Source organism: Chrysemys picta, chromosome 15, assembly GCF_011386835.1.
Source record: "Chrysemys picta bellii isolate R12L10 chromosome 15, ASM1138683v2, whole genome shotgun sequence".
Taxonomy (NCBI): Eukaryota; Metazoa; Chordata; order Testudines; family Emydidae; genus Chrysemys; species Chrysemys picta.
This window is the reverse complement of record NC_088805.1, coordinates 14354988-14377669: the sequence shown is the minus strand read 5'-3', so window position 1 is coordinate 14377669 and position 22682 is coordinate 14354988. Positions and strand designations below refer to the sequence as shown.

General features: G+C 53.0%; 1 protein-coding gene and 1 gene segment (V, D, J or C); one reads left to right on the top strand and one right to left on the bottom strand.

Annotated features, from left to right (window-relative positions):
* The first annotated feature begins 7086 nt into the window (after positions 1-7086).
* LOC135975807 (pre-B lymphocyte protein 3-like) lies at positions 7087-7890 on the top strand. The gene has a single exon (XM_065568324.1). The coding sequence runs from the start codon at positions 7087-7089 to the stop codon at positions 7498-7500; it is 414 nt and encodes a 137-aa protein (XP_065424396.1). The 3' UTR covers positions 7501-7890.
* A 10619-nt stretch (positions 7891-18509) lies between these two features.
* Positions 18510-19021, bottom strand: LOC135975832 (immunoglobulin lambda variable 5-37-like). The segment is given in 2 exon segments: positions 18510-18859; positions 18976-19021. Coding segments are annotated over 2 exon segments (396 nt in total).
* Between the last annotated feature and the right edge of the window lie 3661 nt (positions 19022-22682).

Sequence of the window (22682 nt, the reverse complement as noted above, 5' to 3'; positions counted from 1 at the left end):
GTTGGGGTCACCCTGCAGTATAATTCAGGCTGGTAAGAGCCAAGGTGTGGCTGGCTGGCTGCAGCACGCACAGAGACACAACTGGGAGTGACCTACATGCCGGAGGCAGTTTGTGAGCAATCCAGGCTGGAGGCTACAGCAGCAAGGCATTGTACAGGGCACCTCAGGTTGAGGGCAGGGGTGACAGAGCTACTCAGTAGTCTGGACTGTACCCTGGGCATGTCACAGATGTGTGGATGATAAGTGCTATATTAGTGCTACAGGATTCTCAGTATTCTTCAGTGTATCCCAGCCTTAGCAGTTGTGTTTTCTGCTCTTCCCCACCTGTGGAGTCTCTGCCCACCCCCATCTCCCACCAAAGGGGAGAGGCTGTTTCTGCTCAGACAAGAGCAGCAGGTAAATACTGTTCCCGGCTACCCCTCTCAGTCCTTAGAACTGCATTGGCCATGCTGCGGTCAGTGCAAAGGATTCTGGGTGTCTTTGAGAGCTAAATGTGCCCCCCATGCAACGGCGCTGGAACCATGGCACCCGTCTGGAGGAAGGTTGATGCAGAACCAGGAGGGGTGGTGGGACGAAGGGAGCAGGAAGGGGCTGGCAGGGGCTCACTCTCCTCGTTGCCTAGGTGCCCTGCACCAGGGGCTATTTTAGGCCGCATGTTATCAGGGGCTTCGCTGAGCCTCCCTTCCAATCCACCCCAGCCCTGTCAGGGCCATAGACCTGCAGTAGCTGTGCTCTGCTGCCATCTACTGGGCAGTGATGTGTCCGTGCTCTGTGGGGCTCCCTCGCACGTTTCGCAGAGGCCCGGAAGGCGTGGTGGACAAGCCCTTCCTGGTCCCACCTTTTACATGGGGTGTGGACTTCGCTCTTCAGGAGAACGGACAGTGTTTCCTGGGGACCCTGCCACGGAATACTGCTGCCTCAGCTCTTGAGTGACAAGACGACTATCGGAAACCAAGAGTCCCGTGAGCAGTGACCAGACGTGAGCTCACAGGGTATTTCAGTGCTGAGGGTGCGTCTCCCGCATGAGGAGCTGTGAGGGGAGCAGGAGCCAACGCCACCTGTGTAAGAAGCAGACTGGTGCTCAGAGCAGGCGCAGCCTTGCCGCAGGGCTGCAGTGGAGTGAGAAGGTTTTTGTCTCACTTCCCCATAGGACGGTAGCACTGTGCAAGCACTCCCAGTCCACGTAACACAGTAATAGACGGCATCGTCCTCTGCCTGGGCCCCAGTGATGGTTAAATAGCCAATCTTGTCGGAGCCAGAGCGAGAGCCAGCGAACCGGCTGGGGACCCCCGAGCCCAGGCCTTTGTTAGATTCAGTGAAAAAATACAGCAGGTATCTTGGGACGCTGCCCAGCCTCTGCTGTATCCAAACGACACGGTTGGCACTGACGGTGTAACTGCCCTCTAGCGTGCAGGGGAGCTGGACATTCCCCCCGGGAGACACGAACTCGGAGGGCGGCTGAGTCACCTGAGCGTAGCAACCTGCAGAAAGCAAAGAGCAGGGGGGTGAGCACCGCTATTACTGCCACGTTTTCGGCTGACCTCGGTTTCCAGGCGTGGTCAGACGTCAATCTGCTGTAGCCGTTACCTGTCAGGAAAAGCCCCAGGAGACAGAGAGGCAGCGTGGGCTGGGCCATGGTGCAGGGAGATGGGGAGAGGTCACAGGAGCTGGGTTTCTGCTGGTTTGCAGCCTGTTCCCTGCCTTTGTGAAACCCTGTGGCAGCCTTTAGAGCCCTTATGGGCAGGGGTAGGGCAGCCACGTATGCAAATGAGCCCTCCAGGGTCAAGCTGGTGCAGCCCAGTATGCAAATGAGACTCAGGGGTGGAGGTCAGACATCGTGCTCTTTTCATGATCCAGATGCCCTCAGTTCTCAGCCCTGCTGCCCCGGGTCAGACCAACGCTCCACCCAGAGTTTCCTGGCTCCAGAAGTGGCCAGAGTAAGGAGTTCACCCCCTTCCTGAACAATTCTGCAACGATCCCGATGGCTTTTTGCTCTGGATGTGTCCCTGGGAACGGATGAAGCCTCCCCCTGAGCGTGTGGGTGTGGGGCACTCGGCAGGATAAGTATCTGGGTACATCTCACTTAACCATTGCCCTGCTACTGGTGCACCTCCTGCGGCACAGGCCAGTCTAGCCTCCCGAGGTTGTTGTGTTCCGTGTTTTGGTTGTTGGGTTCCGTGTGCAGGTGCTGGGTGGGGATTAGTGGCCTGTGATGTACAGGAAGTCAGGCTAGATGATATGATGGTCCCTTCTGGCCCTTCTGAAACTAAGTGAGAGTGAATGACAATGACAGGGGTAGACAACAGAAAGCGCGTTTGTAGCGAAGGTTCATAGATTCTAAGGCCAGAAGGGACCATTGTGACCATTAGTCTGGTCTCCTGTAGAACTCAGGCCATAGAAGTTCCCCACAATAGTTCCTAGAGCAGAGCTTTTAGTAAAACATCCCTGATGGAGACTCCACCAGGAAGCTGGGTAAATTGTTCCAGTGATTAATTACACTCACCTTAAAAATTTACACCTTTTTTCCAATCTGAATTTGTCTAGCTTCAGCTTCTGGCCAATGGATCTTGTACTTTTGCTAGACTGAAGAGCCCCTGATTATATATTTGTTCCCCATGTACGTACTTATAGATTGTAATCAAGTCACCCCTTAACTGTCTCGTTTTGGTAAGCTAAATCGATTGAACTGCTTGAGTCTATCGCTATGAGGCATGTTTTTTAATCCGTTAATCATTCTCATTGCTGACCCCTTTCCAATTTATCAACAGCCTTCATGAATTGTGGGCACCAGAGCTGGACACAGGATTCCAGCAGTGCCAGGTACAGAGCTGAAATAACCGCTCTACTCCAATGCAAGATTTCCCTGGTTTTGCATCCCAGGATTGCATTCGCTTTTTTGGCCACAGCATCACACTGGGCTCTTATGTTCCGTGGAGAGACTACTTCAGGCGAAGGTTTAGCCTGTTAGAGTTACATTTAGACTCTTTTAAGCGTGTTACCACTTTTGTTTTGTCTGTAACCATTTCTGTTTCCATTATTATCCTTACCCACTAACCCATAACTCTGAGCCTTTGATAAGAGACGTGCGATAGTTGTCAGTACGCAGCTATCTCAGTGTTGTGAGATGATAACGGAGCTGATCCTCCGCTGACTCAAAGAAGCGCGTGTGTCCACTCCCCCTTGGGGACAGCAAGCCTGGTAAGGTCTGGGAGTGTCCAGTGACAGGGGCTGGACACTGCCGGGAGCGCTCCACGGATCTGGGGGTTGGTGTGGGCCGAGCACTGCCTGCCCAGAGCCAGCAAGGCCTGTGTGGGCCTGGGAGGCAGGGCTGTGTTGCCAGACACTGTTGGTTTTCAGGCAGCTGAGCTACCTGTGCAGTACTTTAAGTACAACACCTGGCAGTGTAGTGCAGGGGACAGGGGATGGCGCAGGGCATGAGACCATGCTCTACAGTCTCCGGTTATAGGTGTAATACATTGTGCGCCTAGACTAGTATTCACTTAAAGGCATAGTACATAGACAACAAGTTATCGCTCGTGTTCATTTATACATGTCTAACCCGTGAATCCTGCTGAGCTCCTGGCCGTATTAATCCCTTGTGGCACTCGGAGCGCACAATACAATGCAGTGCATCCAGACCAGGTGTATCAACACTGCCTGGGGCATTGCAGCCTCCTGAGCGGGGTCATTGACACCTGTTGCTGCTGCTGAGCTTCCACTCCAGCTGATCTCTTCAGGCCCCTCTGTTTGCATGGGAGGGTTTCGGGTCCAATTCTGGCGCTGTGGTGAAAACCAATTCCCCACCTAAATTCTCCCAAGGGAGTGGCAGATTTGCATGGCTCTCCTGCTGTGGGGCTGCTTTAAATGCCCCAGCAAAGCTCATGTGGTCCGTAGCAGAGCCAAAGACGCACAGAAGGACTTTGCCGTGCTCTCGTTCATTGACTCCTCGGTGCAGGACTGTCATGCTACCCCAGCTTCCTGTGGCACTGGGACTCCTGGCGCTTTCTTTAGCACGTAAGTTCTCGGTATATTTCTTTGAGTCTTGCTAACTTAGTGCTGCCAGGAGTTTTCTATAGCCTCGCAGAGGAAACCCTTGAAAGCAAAGAAGGGTTTGCTTTCTCAGCGTCTCCCAGGGGGCAGAGCCAGCTCTGCCCCGCATCTGTATGGAGTTTTAGTAAAGTTATGACACTTGGGTCTACACCAGATTACGGGGCTGGTGCAGTAAGTTGCAGAACCCTTTGGTTCGATGACTATTGCAAGCCCAGTTGACAGCATTGCTTGCCCACTAGCAGCCTCATTAACACTGTCTTTGCTTCCTGCAGACGTACAGACCCAGCCTGTCCTGACCCAGGAGCCCTCTGTGTCTATCGCACCCGGGGAATCAGTCACTCTGAAATATGTCATGAGTGGGGCCAAGTTCAAGGATTATTGTGTAGACTGGTACCAGCAAAAATCTGGCAGTGCCCCCAGTATCATTCTGGAGTACTGTGTAAAAAGTGGTTTAAAGAGAGGAGAGGGGGTTCCGGAGAGATTCTCGGGCTCCAAAGATCACAGCCTCGACGAAGGGTATTTAAACATTTCACGGGTGCAGCCCAAGGATGAGGCTGATTATTATTGTTCAATTTGGGACAAACCCACAAGGCGCACAGTGCTATAGTCACATAGAGAACCAGCGTGGGAACCCCTCAGTAGCTTCACAGCACACAGCGTGAAGGACAGTGCTCAGCCCCTCAGCCATGACATCTCTCCTTGTCTCATCTGCTTTCGCCCTCCTGTACATTTTACTCTCTCTTTTCTTTCTCTGAACTACTGTTGCAGGCTTGGAAATCCCTCCATTCCCTTCCCCAATGACACCCTCCGCAGGTGTCCCAGCACTGTGATCTCCAGAGCCGCCGCCGACCCACTGCCTTTGGTTTGATGTCAAAGGTGGGATTCGATTCAATCATATCAGCAAATGGAGCTGAGCTTCCCTTCCAGCCAGGACCCATTTCTGCTCTTCACTGACCCCCGGCATTATTGCTCATTTCCACGTGCCCCTCACATGGGCAGGTCCTGTGCACACGTCCTCCACACAACTGCACCAACGACCCCCGATCCTGACCTATGGCACCTGCTGCTATTTCAGCCTTGGAGTTTCCTGAAGAGATGCTGACTGTGCCAAACGGTGCAGCATAAGTGACCTAGACCAGCATCTCCTTGGCAGTAGTGACGAGTGACCCCCAAAATGCTGGATGATTCAATTTTAAATGTGGTGCTTATCCGAACCTCCAGACTTGTGAAAATCCCTCATCCCTCTGCTCTTCCCCACGAATGTCCATCAGAACCTTCTCCCATACTCCAGGGGCTACTCATCCCCAGTTAAGCTTGTTTGGTCTGGCCAAGCCAGGCCCTCTAACAAACCTTCTTCCCCTCTACATCCAGAGCCCTGGCTGGCCGGCATGCTGTCTGCTGAGGCCTCCATTTAAAAGATTTGCAAGCCCAGGAATTTCTATCCAGTTCCTTACCCTGCAGGTGCAGAGAGTGCGTCACTGATACTTGAGATGTGGCCTTTAAATCATTACATGAAGCTACAGGCCAATCCTCTGAATTACCATAAGGAGCATTCAGGTATTGATTTACCTGTCCAATAACATCTGAGGGGCCTGGAGCTAATTTGCCTAATGATCTCCCATGTCACTCTAAAGTCTGTTGGAGCCTTGGGGCTTTGGCCTTTGACTGCTGCAGAATGTCCCTGTGGTGTCTCTCTCTGGGCCTCTCCTGGTGGTGCCAGTACCATGTAGGATGCAGCATTTCCCCTCTGGGGCGTGATGTCCCTGGAGATGTGTCTTATCATGTGTGAAGTTGGCAGCCCCTTTTCTCCTCCGCTTCCAGATCCCACAGACACTCTCCATGTCACTGTCTCCAGCACAGCCTGAGGGACTCAGCAGAGGCCTGGGCGTGCCCCTAGGTGTACTTATGTTATTATTACAGCAGCAGCCATAGCAGAGAGACCAGGTTCCTAGACCGATCCTCTGGTTCCACACACACTTGCAGCAGGGCTGCTCTAGCGCTGGTGTCCCGGCAGAAGGCTGGGCGGGTTGTTCCTGTGCTCCACGGCCGAGCAGCAGTAGCTCTTGTCACGGTGATTTAGTCTCAGGAACAGCCCCGGATCCGTCTGTGGTTAGTGTCTGTGATTAGACAGCAGCCTGGGGAAAGGCTCCTGCACTTTGACACCTAGCGCAGGGACCGGCTCTGGATGGATCTCCAGTCTCTGAAGGAAAGCGGCTTGTTCTGTCCGGAAAGGAGCCTGGTCTTAGATTCTCCTCCCGTAGCACTTTCCATCTGAGCATTTCTCAAATATGGATGAGTTCAGCCTCCCAGCTCTTGTGGGGGAGGTGGGTTGTATTATCCCTGCTTTATAAGTGGGGAAACGGAGACCCAGAGAGAGGACAGGAGCTACCTAGGGGCACTCGGGAGGTCTGTGGGCAGAGCTGGAATAGAACCCGGCTCCATGTCTCATGCGCATGGCACCTGCAAGGGGGATGAGGACAGACAAGAGGAGGAGGCTGGATTCTGCAGCAAATGCCATAGCCCAAAATACAGCCGGGGTGTCAGCCCTGAATCCGTTCTTCCCTGCGGTGACTGAAGCTTCATCCTCAAGTGTCGGCCTTGTGACTGAATAGTGCAGAGAGCAGCCGATAGTCACCTGATCAGCTGCTGGAGTCCCTGAGCCCCAGGGCTCATTTGCATAGACCACCTGGCTTGCCTGGCCCCCCAGGGCTCTAAAGCTGCTGCAGGTTTGCACAGAGCCAGGGGCCCGGCTGCACAGCGGCTGCCGATTCCTTTCCCTCTGGCTCCCTCCAAGGCCTTCGCCATGGTGCTGCGCCTCCTGGCTCTCCTCCTCCCAGGGGTTTTGGTGCCAGGTAGGTTCCCGTGGGAGGCGGAGGCGATCAGGGAGTTCTGCAGAGGGAGGGACCCAAGGGCGAGGCTCCTGTGCTGAGCTATCGCTGCGCTGCAGACAGGGCCGGGAGGGGCAGGCAGGCGTGGTCAGGTGGGCTGCCGGAGGTGTGGCACGCGAGAGGTTAACCTGTAGCTGGTGCGGAGGCGATGCCGGAGGGGATAATGTCACAGTTCAGCCACTGGGGGTGGGATCGGCACATTCCGTCCGTAACTGCGCCCTTGTTTCGTTCAGCTTCCAGGGCGCAGCCGGTGCTGACTCAGCCGGCCTCCATTTTAGTGTTGCCAGGACAAACGGTGAAACTCTCTTGTGCTCTGAATCCTGGGTACAACATCCGGGAGTTCGGGGTCTCCTGGTACCAGCAGAGACCTGGCAGCCCTCCGAGGTACCTGCTCTATTATAACTCGGAGGTGGACAAGGACAAGCCCTCCGGGATTCCGGACCGCTTCTCTGCGTCCAAAGACCCCGCTAGCAACGCCTGCGTTCTGACCATCGCCGCGGTCCAGGCCGAGGACCATGCTGACTATTACTGCTCCATCACGTATCCCATCTACTATCTCTAGAAATGTGGAACCAAAACCTGTGCTGGCCCCCGGGGGACTCTGAAGAGCCCCTGCTTGCAGAGCCTCGTGCTGAAGGAACCGCAGCCCTATAAGGAACGGAAAAAAGAAACGGCTCATGTTCTCCACCCTTGAATTAGCCTAGAGGTGAGGCCCCCCCCGGTCAGTTATGCTCAGAGAGCTGTGACGGATGGTGGCTTCCTGTTTGACGCATGTCACCTGGTGGAGCGCAGAATGCTATGAGACACGCAGGGCCAGATCCTGCCAGGTGCTGGCACCTGCAGCTCCCACTGCACAGAGACCCTACCTAACGGAGCTGGTCTTTCACGCCCACAGGCCCCTGTCCATCTGCTCAGATCCCCGACAGCTGCATGTGGGGCACCCAGTACAGCTTGACAGAAAAGTCAGATTTCTAAAGCACTAGTTCTGATGTTCAGGAGTATGTTATCTGCCTTTCCCACATACAGTGGGCTGGGTTCTCACTTACTCTGCTTCTGGGGCTTGGGACAGGAACAAAGGATGCTGATGGCGGTGGAGAGAGACAGTCCCTTTAAGCTACCTGTGCACTTCCTGTATTCGGGGCCCATTCAGGGCCCTGCCCAGTGTCTGGTGTAAGTTAGAGCAGTCTTGGGGCTTCTCTGATTTATACTCAGCATAAGTGTTTGCCAGCTGCTGCTGCCTTCTTTCTCAGCTCTGAGGTTCTGAGGAAGTGTTTTTGTTTAAATGGGAAGACAAATAGATTCCTGGTATCTCATCCCGGCTCTCTTCAAGGCCATTAGCCCATGGGGCTGAGAGAGAGAACTTGGTGGGGGCTTTTCCGTAAGATGGTGGCAGCACATCACTGCCCACGGCCGCACTCACCATGAAACCGTGGCCATCAGCCAGCAGCATGCACATGGTGCAGGGGGTAGAACCACCAGTCCTTAGCTCAGACTCACAGGACCCGGAGGGAAGAACGAAGAGTTCCGTGAGTTGAGTTCAGCCATTGCCAAGACAGCAGCTGAGAAATTCAGACAGATTGTTAGCGTGGCTGGGCAGGGGGAGCGAGTGCCCTGCACACTCTGGTGCTGGGTAAATAATAAACATGAATGATAACTTTCCATCACAGTCGGCCTGGCCCTGCAGCCCTCAGCGGACCTGCCTGCCAATCTTTGGGAACAGCCGCTCTCTCTGGTGTGTACCAGGGAACGGGTGATTAGCTAACTCTGAGCACCGCCACAATTGCTGAGCACGGGGCATTCCATTCAATGTATTCCCAAGTCCAAACCAGAGGAAAACAGCCCCCCAAGAGCCTCCTTTTATTGGACCAGCGACACCCAGAATGAACGGCAATGGGGCTGCTCAGAAGAGGAAAGTTTTGCCTGTGTTTAAGTGAGTGCAGGTTTGGAGCCCAAATGAGCCTGTTTTGACAATCCCAGGGCCCGATTTTCAGATCTCTGCTTGTGCTTTTGGGGCCTTACTTTGCTGTAACACATTCTTCGCTCTAGCGTTGTACACTGGAGGGGTTTGGTGTATGGGACACCCACGGGGGATGACTCAGCTGTCACTGTTATCTAGCTAACTGCATCCTGCCCTTACGGCATGTCCAGCAACGTTCTGATGATGTGACGCTTCTCCCTTGCGTGTCACTTGCTATGCAGAACATCCAGCGTGATGGGGGCTGGATCCTGGTTGAGACTTTTGTGAGATTCTGCAATACAAACAATAAATGCGAATAATTAGCTGCATGTCTTGTATCCTGTGCAGCGTGGAGCTCATTGGGACACTTGGAACAGTCTCTCTTTAACCTCTCCCAATTGTTATTTTTTCTAAACTGCAGTTGGATGTGTCGCTGCCATTGGTCCAGACACAACACAGAGTTAGAGCTCTTTTACTGACGCTGCTGGTCTGAATCTCAGACTGCCTGGTTCCTGTGACGCTCCCCAGGGGCACCCGGGGTTGTGAGGCACCTCACCACGACCTGCCCTTAGCGTGAAGCCGGCGTGTCTCAATGTAAAGTCATATGAAAATTATTACAGATTTATCTACATTGTCCCCCTTTTGACCTCTCAAGAACAATTCTTGAGTGGTCACCATATAAATCTTTTGTATTTGTTGCAAACAAACCAAACAATGTAGATAAATCTGTAATAATTTTCATATGACTTTACATTGTGCCTCTTCATATAACCTTGTGGTGGGTCTACCCACGTGTGACCTCTGTTTTCATGGAACTTTGTATCAAAGCCTCATTTAGAAACTTTGCATTGCCCTTGGTATAATATTATAGCCCCTAAGGATAGAATAAGATAGAAGAAAAATTTCTTTTTGCTAGCAGTAGAACAAGAGCTCTCCCCCCCCACTCTTAATCAATTGCTCTGTTGAATGAATGAGGTGTGGATGAACAAGGCATGGAAGGCAGCACCTCCAGACAGCCTCAACTGTTGGAGAGGGGCTGGGAGCCAGACCCAAGAACAATAAAACGTGTCAAGTGGGCTCATTAAAGACAAGCAGACATACTGACGGCCTCGGGGGTTAGAAGCAAGCACCTTCTTTTGGAAACACCCTCTTTGCAGTATTGGGACAACACTCAAAAGAAAGCAGCACAAAGGACCAATGGACACAGACACAGAGTTTGAATCTGGTATAGATTTGCATAAGAGGAAAGCTGCTATAAAACTGAGGTGTCTTGCAGAGGACCCCGGGTCTCATCTTGTCAACATGGGAGCATCGATCCGGATCGGCAGAAGCCCGGCTCACCCCCTCCCCCATCTAACTCACCTGGCCAGTGAAGTTAAGGGGAGCAACTAATTGGTAACAACAAGATGGAGTGTGTTTGTGTGTGTGTGTGTGTGTGTGTGTGAGTGTAAGTGTAATATATTATATGCATATAATACAGTGTTAACAAATACATGTATTACTAATAAATGTGGCGTTTTGTCTTATTCCCCCTGAAAAGATCCTGTGCAGTACTTTAAGTACAACACAGGCCAGGCCAGGCTGATGGTCCATCTAGTCTGGTGCCTTGTCTTTAGCTGGGGCCAGGATCAGAGGCTGAAGAGGAAGGCGTAAAACCCCCATAATGGGTAATTATGCAGCGATCCAGACGGCTGTGTGACCGTGATGTCACCTGGGATCAGACAGCGCCTAATGAGAGGGAACGACAATGACTGCGGCTTCATCAGAGCAGCAAGGGTGAAAATCCCACTGAGCCCCACCCAATCAGTGCCAAGGGGTTAAAGGGTTTGAATTCGATTTGAAATGCTCAGCATGTGTGTTCCCACCGTGCCCTGCACAAGGGGGCTCTGGTCCTGACTGGGGCCTCTGGGCACTAATGCAATTCATCATCATCCTCTCCCATCTCCGAATGCAGCAGCGACCTGCAGAGACGGGGCAAGCAGCATGAAATCAGGTGTTGGAATGTACTGCCCTCTAGTGGGGACTGGGTGCTATAGCACTGCCTGTGTGCAAGCCTTGCTACGTGAGTGTCCAGTTTATAATGACGGTGCTCTCCTGGTAACGGGAAATGAGCAATCCCCGTAGGGACACACACGGCCCATGTGCAGCATGTGACCATTCCGCCTCCTCTGGCTTCTCTCACGCCAATGGGCTGGAAGGGATTTTGCAGATCTAAGGTCAGGCGGCCACACAGACAAACACAAAGTGGGCTAAGCCGCCTGGATGACTGAGGGCCAGCCAGTGTTAATTACACTCCTTCCTCTGTTCCTGCCTGCACCCGAACTGGCAGAGAAAACGGGCTCAGAGCTAGTCTCAGCACGTCAGGTGACAGTCCGAAGCGGGATCTCTGTGACCGAGCCCGTCACAGAGGTTAGACCTTAAAAACAGAGCTCCTGTCGGCTCTGCAGGACCATTACAGATCCCACAGACATTTCATCACAGCAGAAGTTTGCCCCAGTGTCCTCAGTGAAAATTCCTCTCCCCCGTCCCCCAACTAATGGGGCTGTGTCACTTTCCATATTCACCCTCATCCCCCAGAGCTGGCTGCATTTCATGCATGTTGTCTACAGGACATATCGTTTGCGAGGCACTTTGGGATCTCTCGGGGTGAGAGGTGCCATCGCAGTATCCTGCCTGCTCCACCTTTCACCAGGGACCCTGACAACAAAGGCTGTGAAAGGCAAAGTCACTGGATGTGCTTTTCCTTTGGCCAATCACAGACTCACTTCAGACTGGAAATGCAGGATATTGGCCTTCACACCTGATTCAACTTTGAACAGTCAGAGCCTAATGCTGCTTAATTCCACAGCTGAGATGACACCACGTTATACAAAATTGGCAATTCTTTAATGATTCTTCTAATTATTATTTGTATTACAGCAGCGACGTGCTCCTGCCACGGTTCCCAGACCCCCTGCCTCACTGCCCCCTGCTCACCAACCACCCTCTCAACTCCCACCAAACCCGCCCCCATCAGCTGACTTCTGTCCACTCAGCAAATGCAGGTTCATCCCCACAGACAGGCCATGTGGGATCTAGATTAAAGCAGCTCAGACCCTGCTCCAGGACGGGGATTTCCCTTTTACAATTTAACACTCACAATACAGTCTGCAAAACTCTATTCACCCCCTTCCCTGGGGTGAGCAATTCACAGGGCTGAGATGCAGTGTGTCCCCTCCCCCGCACCCCGAACGTGCTTCAGACTCCGTGGCCAGGGGGCACTCAGTGCTGGGGGGACGTGCTCAGACTGCAATATATGTGCAGAGTGTGTTAGGGAATCAGGGGATGGTGATTTCAAGGGGAACAGGGGCGGGGGAGCACCCTGCTGAGGATTTATCCTTCTCATCTGCCTGGACTGCCGCCCTGATGACTTTGGACTCTACCTCCATTTGGGGAGATACCAACTGCCCCATGTGCTGCCTCACAGCTACTGGGCCCATGGCCCCACGCTGCACTTGCTCTGTGACCCTGATTTGACAGTGTGTAAATCCTGCACACAGCGATGTATCACTGCTGGGCTGGTGCCTGCTCTGCCGTGGCTGGGCTAGGGGAGCAGGGAGACAGTGCATTGTGCTCTGCAGCCACCTCTAGGGAGGCCAGGATACAGATCACTGAGTTCCAGTTCATCTACCTGTCCTGCCTCCTCTTCCTGCCCCGTGTCACCCTATTAGTTTTAGGGAGCAAAAGGCTTTGGGGCTCACATTGCAGGGATGAGGGGAGAGTGGAGCTGCCCAGTCAAGTGGTCACGTGCAAACCGTCACTACCAGGAGGGTGTGAGCAGCCCCGTGATACCATTCAGATAATGGATTTACACCGAATTCCACACAGATGGATCTGGACTGAGGTCGCACCCACCCCCCATCACACACACGTGGCCAAGACTCCTCTCCCCGTCCTCCACTGCCTTGGATTTTTGCTATTTCCAACTGTTATAAAGAGCCCTTGGTTGGAGTTATTCTCTCAGAGTCTCCTGCTGTCGGTACTCTAGGGATATTGGGCCATTCCCTGCTGACACATTCATTGGATGAGATGGATGACGCTGGATTTAGTCTCTGGTGAAGACAGGAACACAGAGTAGCGGCCATCTTGGCTCAGGCCCCTCTGGGCCCTCAGGATAGTACAGAATCCAAGTGACTGGGTTCACTCTGTGTGAGATTGGGCTATTCAGATCCTGGCTCCCAAACTCTTCCTGTCCCTGACGGGCTGACTGGCTCCAGACCTCCACCCACACACGTGCTTTCACATCTCTCCTGTGGCAGGTATCAGCTTCAGACACGCCTGGGTCACTTCTAGAAGTGCAGGGGGTGGAGGAGCAGATGGGAACATGTGGCCTGTGTAGTAGGAGATGGGGAGGGTGTAGAGAACATGACAGTCCTCAGCCTGCCATGGACGCTGGAACAACCCCTCAGTGCTGAGGATCCCAGAGCTGCCGATCTGTGGGCAACCCCCCCATCCCCCGATGCAGTGCCAGATCAGTCTAGGAGGAGGGGGATGTAGTGTGAGGGAAAAGCAATCCCTTAAACAAAGGCCGGGTACAACATGGCCAAGGGAGCCTCTCTCTGGCCACAGCTCTGCCCCACTAGCATCAAATCTCACTCAGTGCTGGTCAGTGAAATGTGAAAGGTTTTTGTCTCGGTTCCTGCTCTGATTACACCACTGTGAGCATCTCAGCGGTGTCGTCCCAAGTCAGACAGTAATAATCAGCGTCATCCTCGGCTTGGAGCCCAGAGATGGTTAAGTAGCCAACACTTCCAGAGGCAGAGCCAGAGGCAGAGCCAGTACCAGCCTATTCCATTGCTACTGATGTCGTATCCTCCACTGACGCTGCACGAGAGTTTCACTGTCTGCCCTGGAGACCCTGACACTGAGGGCGGCTGTGTCAGCACGTGCTGGGCACAAGAACCTGCCAGAGACAAAACTCAGATCTGTTAATGCTGCATGGCTTGTGCTAAACCCCTAATTAGCTCATTTTCCTGCCCCCCAAAAGTCATCCTGGTCGGGAATTACCTGCCAGAAACAGCCCCAGGAGACAGAGAGGCAGAGCGCACAGGGCCATGGTGCAGGGAGGAGATGGGCAGAGGGAGAGAAGGAGCCAACCCTGTCCTTGGGTTTCAACTGGTTCCTGCCTTTGTGAAATCCTGTAGCAGCTTTTAGAGCCCTAAGGGGCAGGTCACATTCAAATGAGCCCTGGGGGCCAGGCTGGATCGAGCCAGCATGCAAATAAGCTGTGGTGCTCTCTGATGTACCCGACTGCTCAGAGACATCTTCTGGTCGGCATTTAGCACATTTGCCTTACTCCTGCCCAGTAATCACTCTGCTGGCCCTGATTTTCCCAGCAGTGAGAGGATTTGCATGGGAGAAAGGGGGAAAAGCTGAACTATGGATTTGTCTTCCAAAGCCCAACCCAGGTGTGTACTAAAGAACCCAACCGACCCGAGCAAGCCCATGTCGAGACTTTCATCACTTCTCCCTCAGTCCCCAGAAAACCCTTCAGCACAAACTGGCTTTTCAGATCTTGGCCACAAGGTTAATAAAATGCCCCCATCTAGTGGTCGCAAGCAGTGTTTGCTTCCCCTTCTTCACTGCACTTTCCCTTCTGTGCACCTGCTCTATTTGTGCAGTGATCGGCCTGCATGCGTTTACATTCCTCAGACCACAGGGGCTGCCCGGGAAGAGTCCAGCTGTCCAGATCTGACTGACTGAGTTCCTGCTGCCTTGTGCTCAGTCATCAATATAAACTAGATCACGTGCATCACAGAACTTCCTCTGATTTTGTTCTTTTATGGCCAGATTAAAGTGGGCTTAGTCCAGTTTCGGTCTGTGCTCACTAGTTTTGTGCATGATCTTTGCACACCCAGTTTTCACAGTATATGCACATGTGTGAGGAAATCCAATCACTTGTATGTGTATCGGATAGTGTTCAGCAACAGTGAGTGCAAATGATGGTGCGTGATACATTGCACATGCACAAATTAACACCTCGTTGGGAAAAGTCGCCCCTGTGGGATTTATCTCAGCAAGATATAGTAGGAGAAGAGCAAAGGAATGGCTGGCAGAAAACATAACTATATACACCCTAAAATAATAATGACTTTTTATTCACATAGTGATGCTGGCTTAGCTGATGTCAGACAACAGTGACATATGTCAAACAACTGACACAGCCCTGCCCCAGACAGGCGACAGCCTGGGGGCACAAGGCAGTGCAAGAGAGCAAAGATGAAACAGGACAAACACACAGTGCCAGGCGGGTTTTACAGCTGGAATTTTTCACTGAAGCTGCAGGTCGTTGGGAGCTGTTTGAAGGAGTAGAGGGAAGATGCTTGGTGAACACAAATGGGAAACTGGCTGATCCCAATGTAAGGTGCAGTATGAAGGAAACATAAAGGACAACATCCCCAAGCTCTCTCAGCCCCACTCGAGCCTCTGTCCCTTCCAGCCCCAGTTTTCTCCTCCCACCACGCCCTTGGTGCCCCTAACCAAATCCCCCTCTGCTCAGCCAACTCCCCCCAGCAGTAAGCTCTCACCCCTCTCCTAGTTTCTATATTTTGTATGTGTAGGTTGTTATTGTTATTATGAATAGCACTATTTATTAGTGAAATGGGCTCATTGTTTCCGGCGCACTTGGATTGGGGGTGACACCATGGAAAATCCACTCTTTCCCAGTGGCTGTGGGAAGGAGCATTTTGAAAAATACTCCTAAAAGAAAGAAACTTGGGGATGTGAAATTGCCTGCAATGCAAATGGCCACCATTTGGGTGAAATCAGGGAAATATGACAAATTACTTTTGCCCAGCTCTGGGTGGGTGCCAAGACGCACCTGTCCATGTCCTTTGAAATCAATGGCAAAACACTGACTAACTCCAGTGGTGCTGCCCCATGCTCTTTGGGGGTCTCACCTGGGCCTAGATCCCTGTAGAGTTCTTTCATGGTGTGATCTCGTTCCTTTCCTTTCTCATGGAATTGAGATTTGTAACAATAGCCGACCTCTTCTTAGCCACTTCAGGAAGCAGTTACTTGTTTTGCTTATTTTTCACTGTTACAAATTGTTTCCTTGCAAATAAATAGATTTGTACAGCTTAACGGGAGGGGCTGAGGCATTGTGTCCATGTAGATTTCAGAGCGATGCCGGCTGGGTATGTGCAGAGAAATCTCTGCCCCCTCGTTCCCAGGGCAGGCACTAGCAGAGTATGGAACTCTTCTGCATCCCACATCTCTGCTATTCGGTAGGCTCGGATACAACTGTGTTTATGGCTCCAGTGATTGACAAGGAGAAACCGGGCGCTCAGGACAAAGACCAATAGAGCTACTGCAGCAGCCTTCTGTTCTTAAATGCTTTTTTTAATTGAAAAGCGAAGAAAGTTCAATTAAAATAAAATGAAGTTAATGAAAAATAGGACTAGAGGCAAATCAGGATTATAATTATAACATGCTCTGTACCACAGAACACCGGGAATGCGGGGAGAGCTCTACAGACAGGGCACCAAGGATCCGGAAGGCTATGAGAAGAGATCGCTGAGATGTAGGAAGTTTTTATTTAATTATTTTCTGCCATTTGAAATCGCTTTCTCCAGAGTCCAGGGCATCTGGGTCCTGGAAGCGTTTGCTATGATTTATGTATTACGGCATAGCACCAGCAGTGCACTAGAAATCCCTGCCCCCTCATTCTAACTGGTGTCTCGGGTCCTTGAAGTTATTCTGTGTTCATTACTGCTGCTTTCACCATTTATTACCAGCAGTTATCACCTTGTACTACCCACCAATCTGCTAGACTGCACCCAACAGAAAGAGATTTCTCACCCTCCACCCAGCCTGCCCTGGTCCATTCCAAGAGGATTTATGTGCACCAGACCAGTGCAGCCCAAAGGGTATTTAATCCAGTCCTATAACAACCCACAAGGAATGTAAATATTGTTCCCCCGGCTCCGAACTGCCCCACTTCTATTGGCTCGTTAATGCACATGACATGAGAGGGCTCAATGGAGTCACTTTATTGGCCTGAAGTCGTGGATCATTTAAATAGTCACCCACCTGAATGGCCCTTATTCCCCGCATCCTGCCTGCTGCTCCATTTCACTGTGCAAAGAACGTGAAACACAAAGTTAGTGGATGTGCTTTTCCTTTCGGCAGATCACAGAACCGGTTTACAGTGGAACTGCAGGATATTCCCCTCCACACCTGACTTGACTTGGGAATCTAATGCCACCCAAGAACGCTAGTTACCGGCTGAAATGAGACCCGCTGGATACAGAACTGACAAGTCTTTACTGATGATGATTTGTATTATAACAGTGACAGACTCCCCCCCCCCCTTAGGGGCCCCCGACTCCCTGCCTCACTGGCCCCCTGTTCACACACCCAACGCCCACAGAACCTCCTCCCTGCCAGCCCCTCGGGCTGCTCAGCGTGGGCAGGTTCATCCTCACTGCCAGGCCATGTGGAATCGAGATCAAATCAGCCCAGCCCATGCTCCAGGACAGGGATTTCCTTCCACCATTTCACCACCACCACAAACAAACCCACAGAGAAGCAGAGGCTCAACCCCCTATTTTAAAGGGCCTCTAGCCCTGGGATCCCCTCCAGCCAGGCCCCCCTGCTTTCCTGCTGACCGGGGACAGGCCTCTTCCACGTAGAACTGAGCTGTTTCAGGCTACTGAGCCCAACTGGCTGGATCGCAGGGTCTCTAGGCAACTCTCGTTTCCCTTCACCCTTGAAAAGCTGGAGAGGGAGGAACTTCTGCCGACCCTACTGCTGCAGGCCTCTGTCACAGACCAGATCATGGCTGGGATCCACAGCAAATCCCCTGGGAGCAGGCTTTGGCTTCCTGGGGAAACACCAAGGGGCTGTAAATACCCCACCATCATTTACAAGGATGTTGGGAGTTGGCAGTGGTGTAGAAATGGGGGTGGCTTATGTCTGGCATGAGTGGCAGTGTTACCCACTCTCATGGTACTCTCATGAACCTCCTGATATTTGGTGTGTATCTTAAAGCCCCAGCTCCTGGAGTCATGGCAATCTCAGCTTTCATGAAAAATTGAAAGTAAGGTTTTTGGCTTCATGACTGTGGAGAAGAACTGAAAACATAAGCCCCCATGTGACCTACATGGTCACGAAGCGGAAGGCAAAGAAAAAGGAGCCAATTCTGTTTTATGTTTTCAACATCTTCTCACTTCTAAACCAATCTCATCATTTTGGGGGGCCTGACTCATGACTTTTGAACATCTGGGGCTGGCAGTGCTGTGAGCACAGGAGACATGATGAGACGTGGTGCTGGCAGAGGTCAGGCCTATCAGTGACAAAAGACACTGACCCAGCTCTCAGATGCTCTTTCTTTTTGGATTCCAGTCATAACTCGCCTACCCCAGCATTTAAAGCAAACGTGCATCACTGTGCACCAGCCTCTGCAGCAGGCCCTAGAGCAGAACAGACAGATGGTGCCTGGGTGTAGGGGACAGTGATTGTTCAAGAAACTACCAATGGCTTCTCTCTCTGTTTGTCAGTGTGTGTTTAGGGATGTCATGGTCTGAGCTTCAGGGGTGCACAGAGCTGTGACGGAGAGTTTAGGTCTCGGTTCTCTATCTCACTGTATCACTGTGATGAACGTAACTACTACCATCCCATACGGCACAGTAATAATCAGCCTCATCCTCTGCTTGGACCCCAGAGATGACTAAATTCCAGAGGTTGTTGGAGGAATCAGGGGAGACGGTGAATCGTGCTGGGATCCCTGTGCCCCTGCCCTGGTCACTGCTAGTTTGATAGTGGTACACAAACCGTGGGGCACTGCCCAGCTTCTGCTGGTACCATTCCACCCTGTAGCTGCCGATGCTGTATCCTGAGGGCATGGTGCAGGCCAGTCTCACATTCTCTCCAGGGGACACGGACACCGAGGGCGTCTGAGTCAGCACAGGCTGCGAGCTGGAACCTGGAACGAGACAGGAAAGAACTGAAATGTGGCTCTGCCTGTGTGAAACCTGTGAGAGGGGCTGAGCCGCTGCCAGCATCTCAGAGCAGAGAATCAGGGGCAACTTTCTACCCTACCCGAGCAGTACGTGAGCAGCGCGAGGAGCAGAGGGGCCCAGGCCATGGTGGGAATCCAGACGAGCTCGGCTTCCTGAGGGAAACGGGTCTGTGGCTGGAACCCTCCAATTCACTCTTAAACCCCCAGAGCTCACAAACGGCCCCTCCATGCAAATCAGCTCCCTGCTCACTGGCTTATAAATGCACCACAGCCCATGGGAGAAAGACAGAGACTCCATAAGTTGAAGCAATTCTCAAAGGACTTATAAAAAAGTCCAATTACCCCGCTGAGATTGTCAGGGTCTACAGGTAGGAGTCAGCCTCCAACTCTCCTTCACTGCCCCATCCAATTCACACAAAACCCTGAAACTAAAGTCATCTCCCTGCCTCCCATCCTGACACTACCTCCCTCTTGGTATCCCTCTTCTCTGCTTCTTCAAGTGTAATCTGCTTGTACTTGCACACAAAGGCCTACAGAACTTCTCCCAGCCTCAATATCTGCCCTAGTCCCAGCAGCTCGATTCTGCCAGTGGTACCGGCCTTGGTGACCCCTCTATCCACTCCTCTCACAACCGTCTCTGTGTTGCCTTCCAAGTTCCCCCTATGCAGGGAATGCCCTGGCAATTCTGGGCTGCCAAGCCATCCACTCGCCTCACTCCAGCCCCTCCTGGAAACCCGCTCCTTCCACAGAATGACCCCCCAGACTGAGCCAACCCCCATTGTCTATCCATTTACAAAACCTTTAAACCAGGCTGCGCTGGCTGCCCATTGGTTTCTGAGCAGAGAATAAGGTGTTGGTTTTGACCTATAAAGCCGTACATGGCTTGGCCCAGCCTAGCTGAGAGATCCTCTCCACCCATGTCGTACTGCCCCTGCTGCAATCCGCAGAGGCCCTCAAGTTTTCTCCCGTTCTCCATAAGCGCCCCGCTCCCCCTTTTAGTCTCTTCACCTCCCTTCTCCATCCAACGGCCGTGTTAACCATGTTCTCTGCTGCCACCTTTGTGGCTCTGTGCCACCTCGTCTGGGCAGCCCTCAGCACACAGCGGGAGAAAATGTGGCTGCTTCACCTTGCTTAATAAACTGCTCCACGTAGCCACAGGAGAAGTCACTGCCTCTGGCTTCCACTCCTGTTTGCCGCACGTCCTTTGTTGACTCGGTTCTTTGGGCGAGCAACACACAGGGGTCCTTTTCCAGGCAGTGGCTTTGGCTATGGGCTCTCTGACTCCTTGTGGGGAACCCCAAAGTGTGTAAGATCCCCTCTCACTGGGGTGGGGGATCTGTCCTGAGGGTTCAGGTGGTGCCTAGGCCTCGTGCTAACCCTCTACACAGAGCTGAGTTTCCCAGGAGATCAGTGGCTCTCCTAGGATCAGGGCAGGGATCTGTGCACTCTGGCCCTTTCTAGGGGCATAAGAGAAGGTGAAATTCCAGAGGAAGATGCTGCGAGACAGACCTTTTAACACAGAGAGCAGGGGGCTGCCCCACAGGCCAGCTGCCTCCAGTGCAGTTTCACCCAGCTCCTTCCCTTTCTCGGGAACACTGGCTATGGCACAAATCCTAACCTGGGCCCTGCTGCTGGGGATGGGGCAATCTTTAGCCTTTCCTCCCCGACAGTGCTGTTCCCAGGGGGAAGAGGTGGTGACCAAGGGCAGAGGGGCCCTGGGGTGTTTTGCAGAGGGGGGATGTCTGAGGGCTACAGGAGGGGAACCCTCGACTGCTCCTGATGTTTGAGTAAGTCCATGTTTTTCCACACCAAGCTGCTTTCGGGTTCTCCCATCACGGCCGCTGGGGCTCTGGGATTGCTGAGCAGTTTGCGGCTGGGCTAGGGACGTAACCACAGGCCTCCATTGCTCACAGGCTGCCCACCCCACTGAGCAGGAACAGCCCTTATTTCTTTTAGCAAAGCTGTTACCATTGTTTTCACTCCGTCCACCAAGAACCATTATCTTTGCTCCCCGTCAAGCATCACAGGGGTCCCATTCCCCAGCACACAGGGACCGGTCCATAGCGGTCATCTTCCGTTTCTTGGCATTTCAGAGCAATGTTCCCCTCTAGGGACGGGGGGAGGTACTGCGCTGGGACTCAGCGCGTGGGTAATATAATAGAAGCTTTAGGACTTGGGGAGTAAGACACGGGCGATTGTTCTCATGCTCGGGAATGGGGCAGACGTTGATTTCTGCCTCTGTTTGGCTGTAATGTTCTGACACTGCACTGCCATGGCCCAGCACACACACTCATGCTGTCCACCTGGCCGTCTGTCGCCTACCTCTCTCTTCTCATTCGCCTTTGTCTCCTTCTCAGGAGGGGACAGAGCGAATTTCCTCACTCCGTGGCATTATCCTCTTTACAGGTACGGTGCCTTTGTGATCAGGGACCCTTTCACTGCAAGGGCAGGGGCCAATCTTTTGGGGGCTGCACTTGGCACCATCACCAGCGGCTCCTTCGGCTCCGCTTCTCCCTGCTGCTGCGTTATTGGGAAAACAGACCAGCCCTTCCTCAGCGCTGTGCTCCAGGGCGCTGCAGGAGTGAAATCAAGGCAGAACCTGCCAGGAGGCCATTCTGCAGATCTCGTGGAGGCAAAGGCCTGTGCAGTTCCCTCACAGCCAGCTCCCCGCCACACTGTGCCTGAGGCCCACGGGCAAATCCAGCCTCTGCTGCCTTCCTGAGAGGAGGCCGAGGGGTCTCACACACAGAACAAGCCCAGGGAGGATCCGTGGTGCTCGGAGGATTCAGTCTCAGTTCCCTATCTGCCTGTCGCACTGTGACCCACAGCAGCACTCAATGTGAGACAGTAATAATCCGCCTCGTCCTCTGCTTGGGCCCCGGTGAGGATTAAATGGCAGGTGTTAGTGGAGGCGTCTTTGGAAGCTGAGAATCGGTCAGAGACCCCAGACCCCAGACCCTTGGCAGCTTCGTCTTTGTAATAGAGCAGGTATCTCGGAGGGTTCCCTGCTCTCTGCTGCAGCCAGCTTATGTAGTAGCCACTGATGCTGGTCCCACGGCTCATGGCGCAGGAGAGTCTGACAGTGGCTCCTGGGGACACAGTCTCCGAGGCCGGCTGAGTAAATAGGCCACCGGCAGCTGTGAGAAACAAACAGACATGTTAGAAGTGACCACAGCCAAATCCATGCTGTACTCTGTGTGTGCCCTGAATTCCTAGCGTCATCACCTGCCAGGGACAGCCGCAGGAGGCAGAGAGCCAGAGCACATTGGGCCATGGCGCCAGGAGGAGATGGAGAGAGAAGAGAAAGAGCCCGACTCAGTAGCAGGGCTTCTGCTGGTTTGCAGCCCAGTGCTGACTTCGTAACCCCCCCGGTGGCTGCTTTAGAGCCTGTCGCTGTGGGGCAGGGGCAACCCACTATGTAAATGAGCCCTGCAGACCACGGCAGGGTCAGTGTGGCCTGAAATTATTAAACGAGGCAGAGTGAAGGAAACTCGAGGGGTCAGTCAGACCTCAGGGCCAGGCAGTTAGAGCAGCAGCCCACCATTGTGAGTGGCCAGGCTGAGGCAGCGCGGCCAGGGAACGAAGCCAGGCCTGGCTGCAACGCCCCAGCATCCAAATAATCCCTGAGATCCCCCGGGAGAGTCAGACACAGAGCACGGAGCCTTGAAGCGGCAAAGGGCCGTTTCTGACCCGGTGAGTGGGGTCGAGGAGGGTGGGGGAGCCTGTGTTTCATCTGACATCTTAGCTGCTCTTTCACCGAGCCAGGGGCTGGCAGGACCCTTAGCGG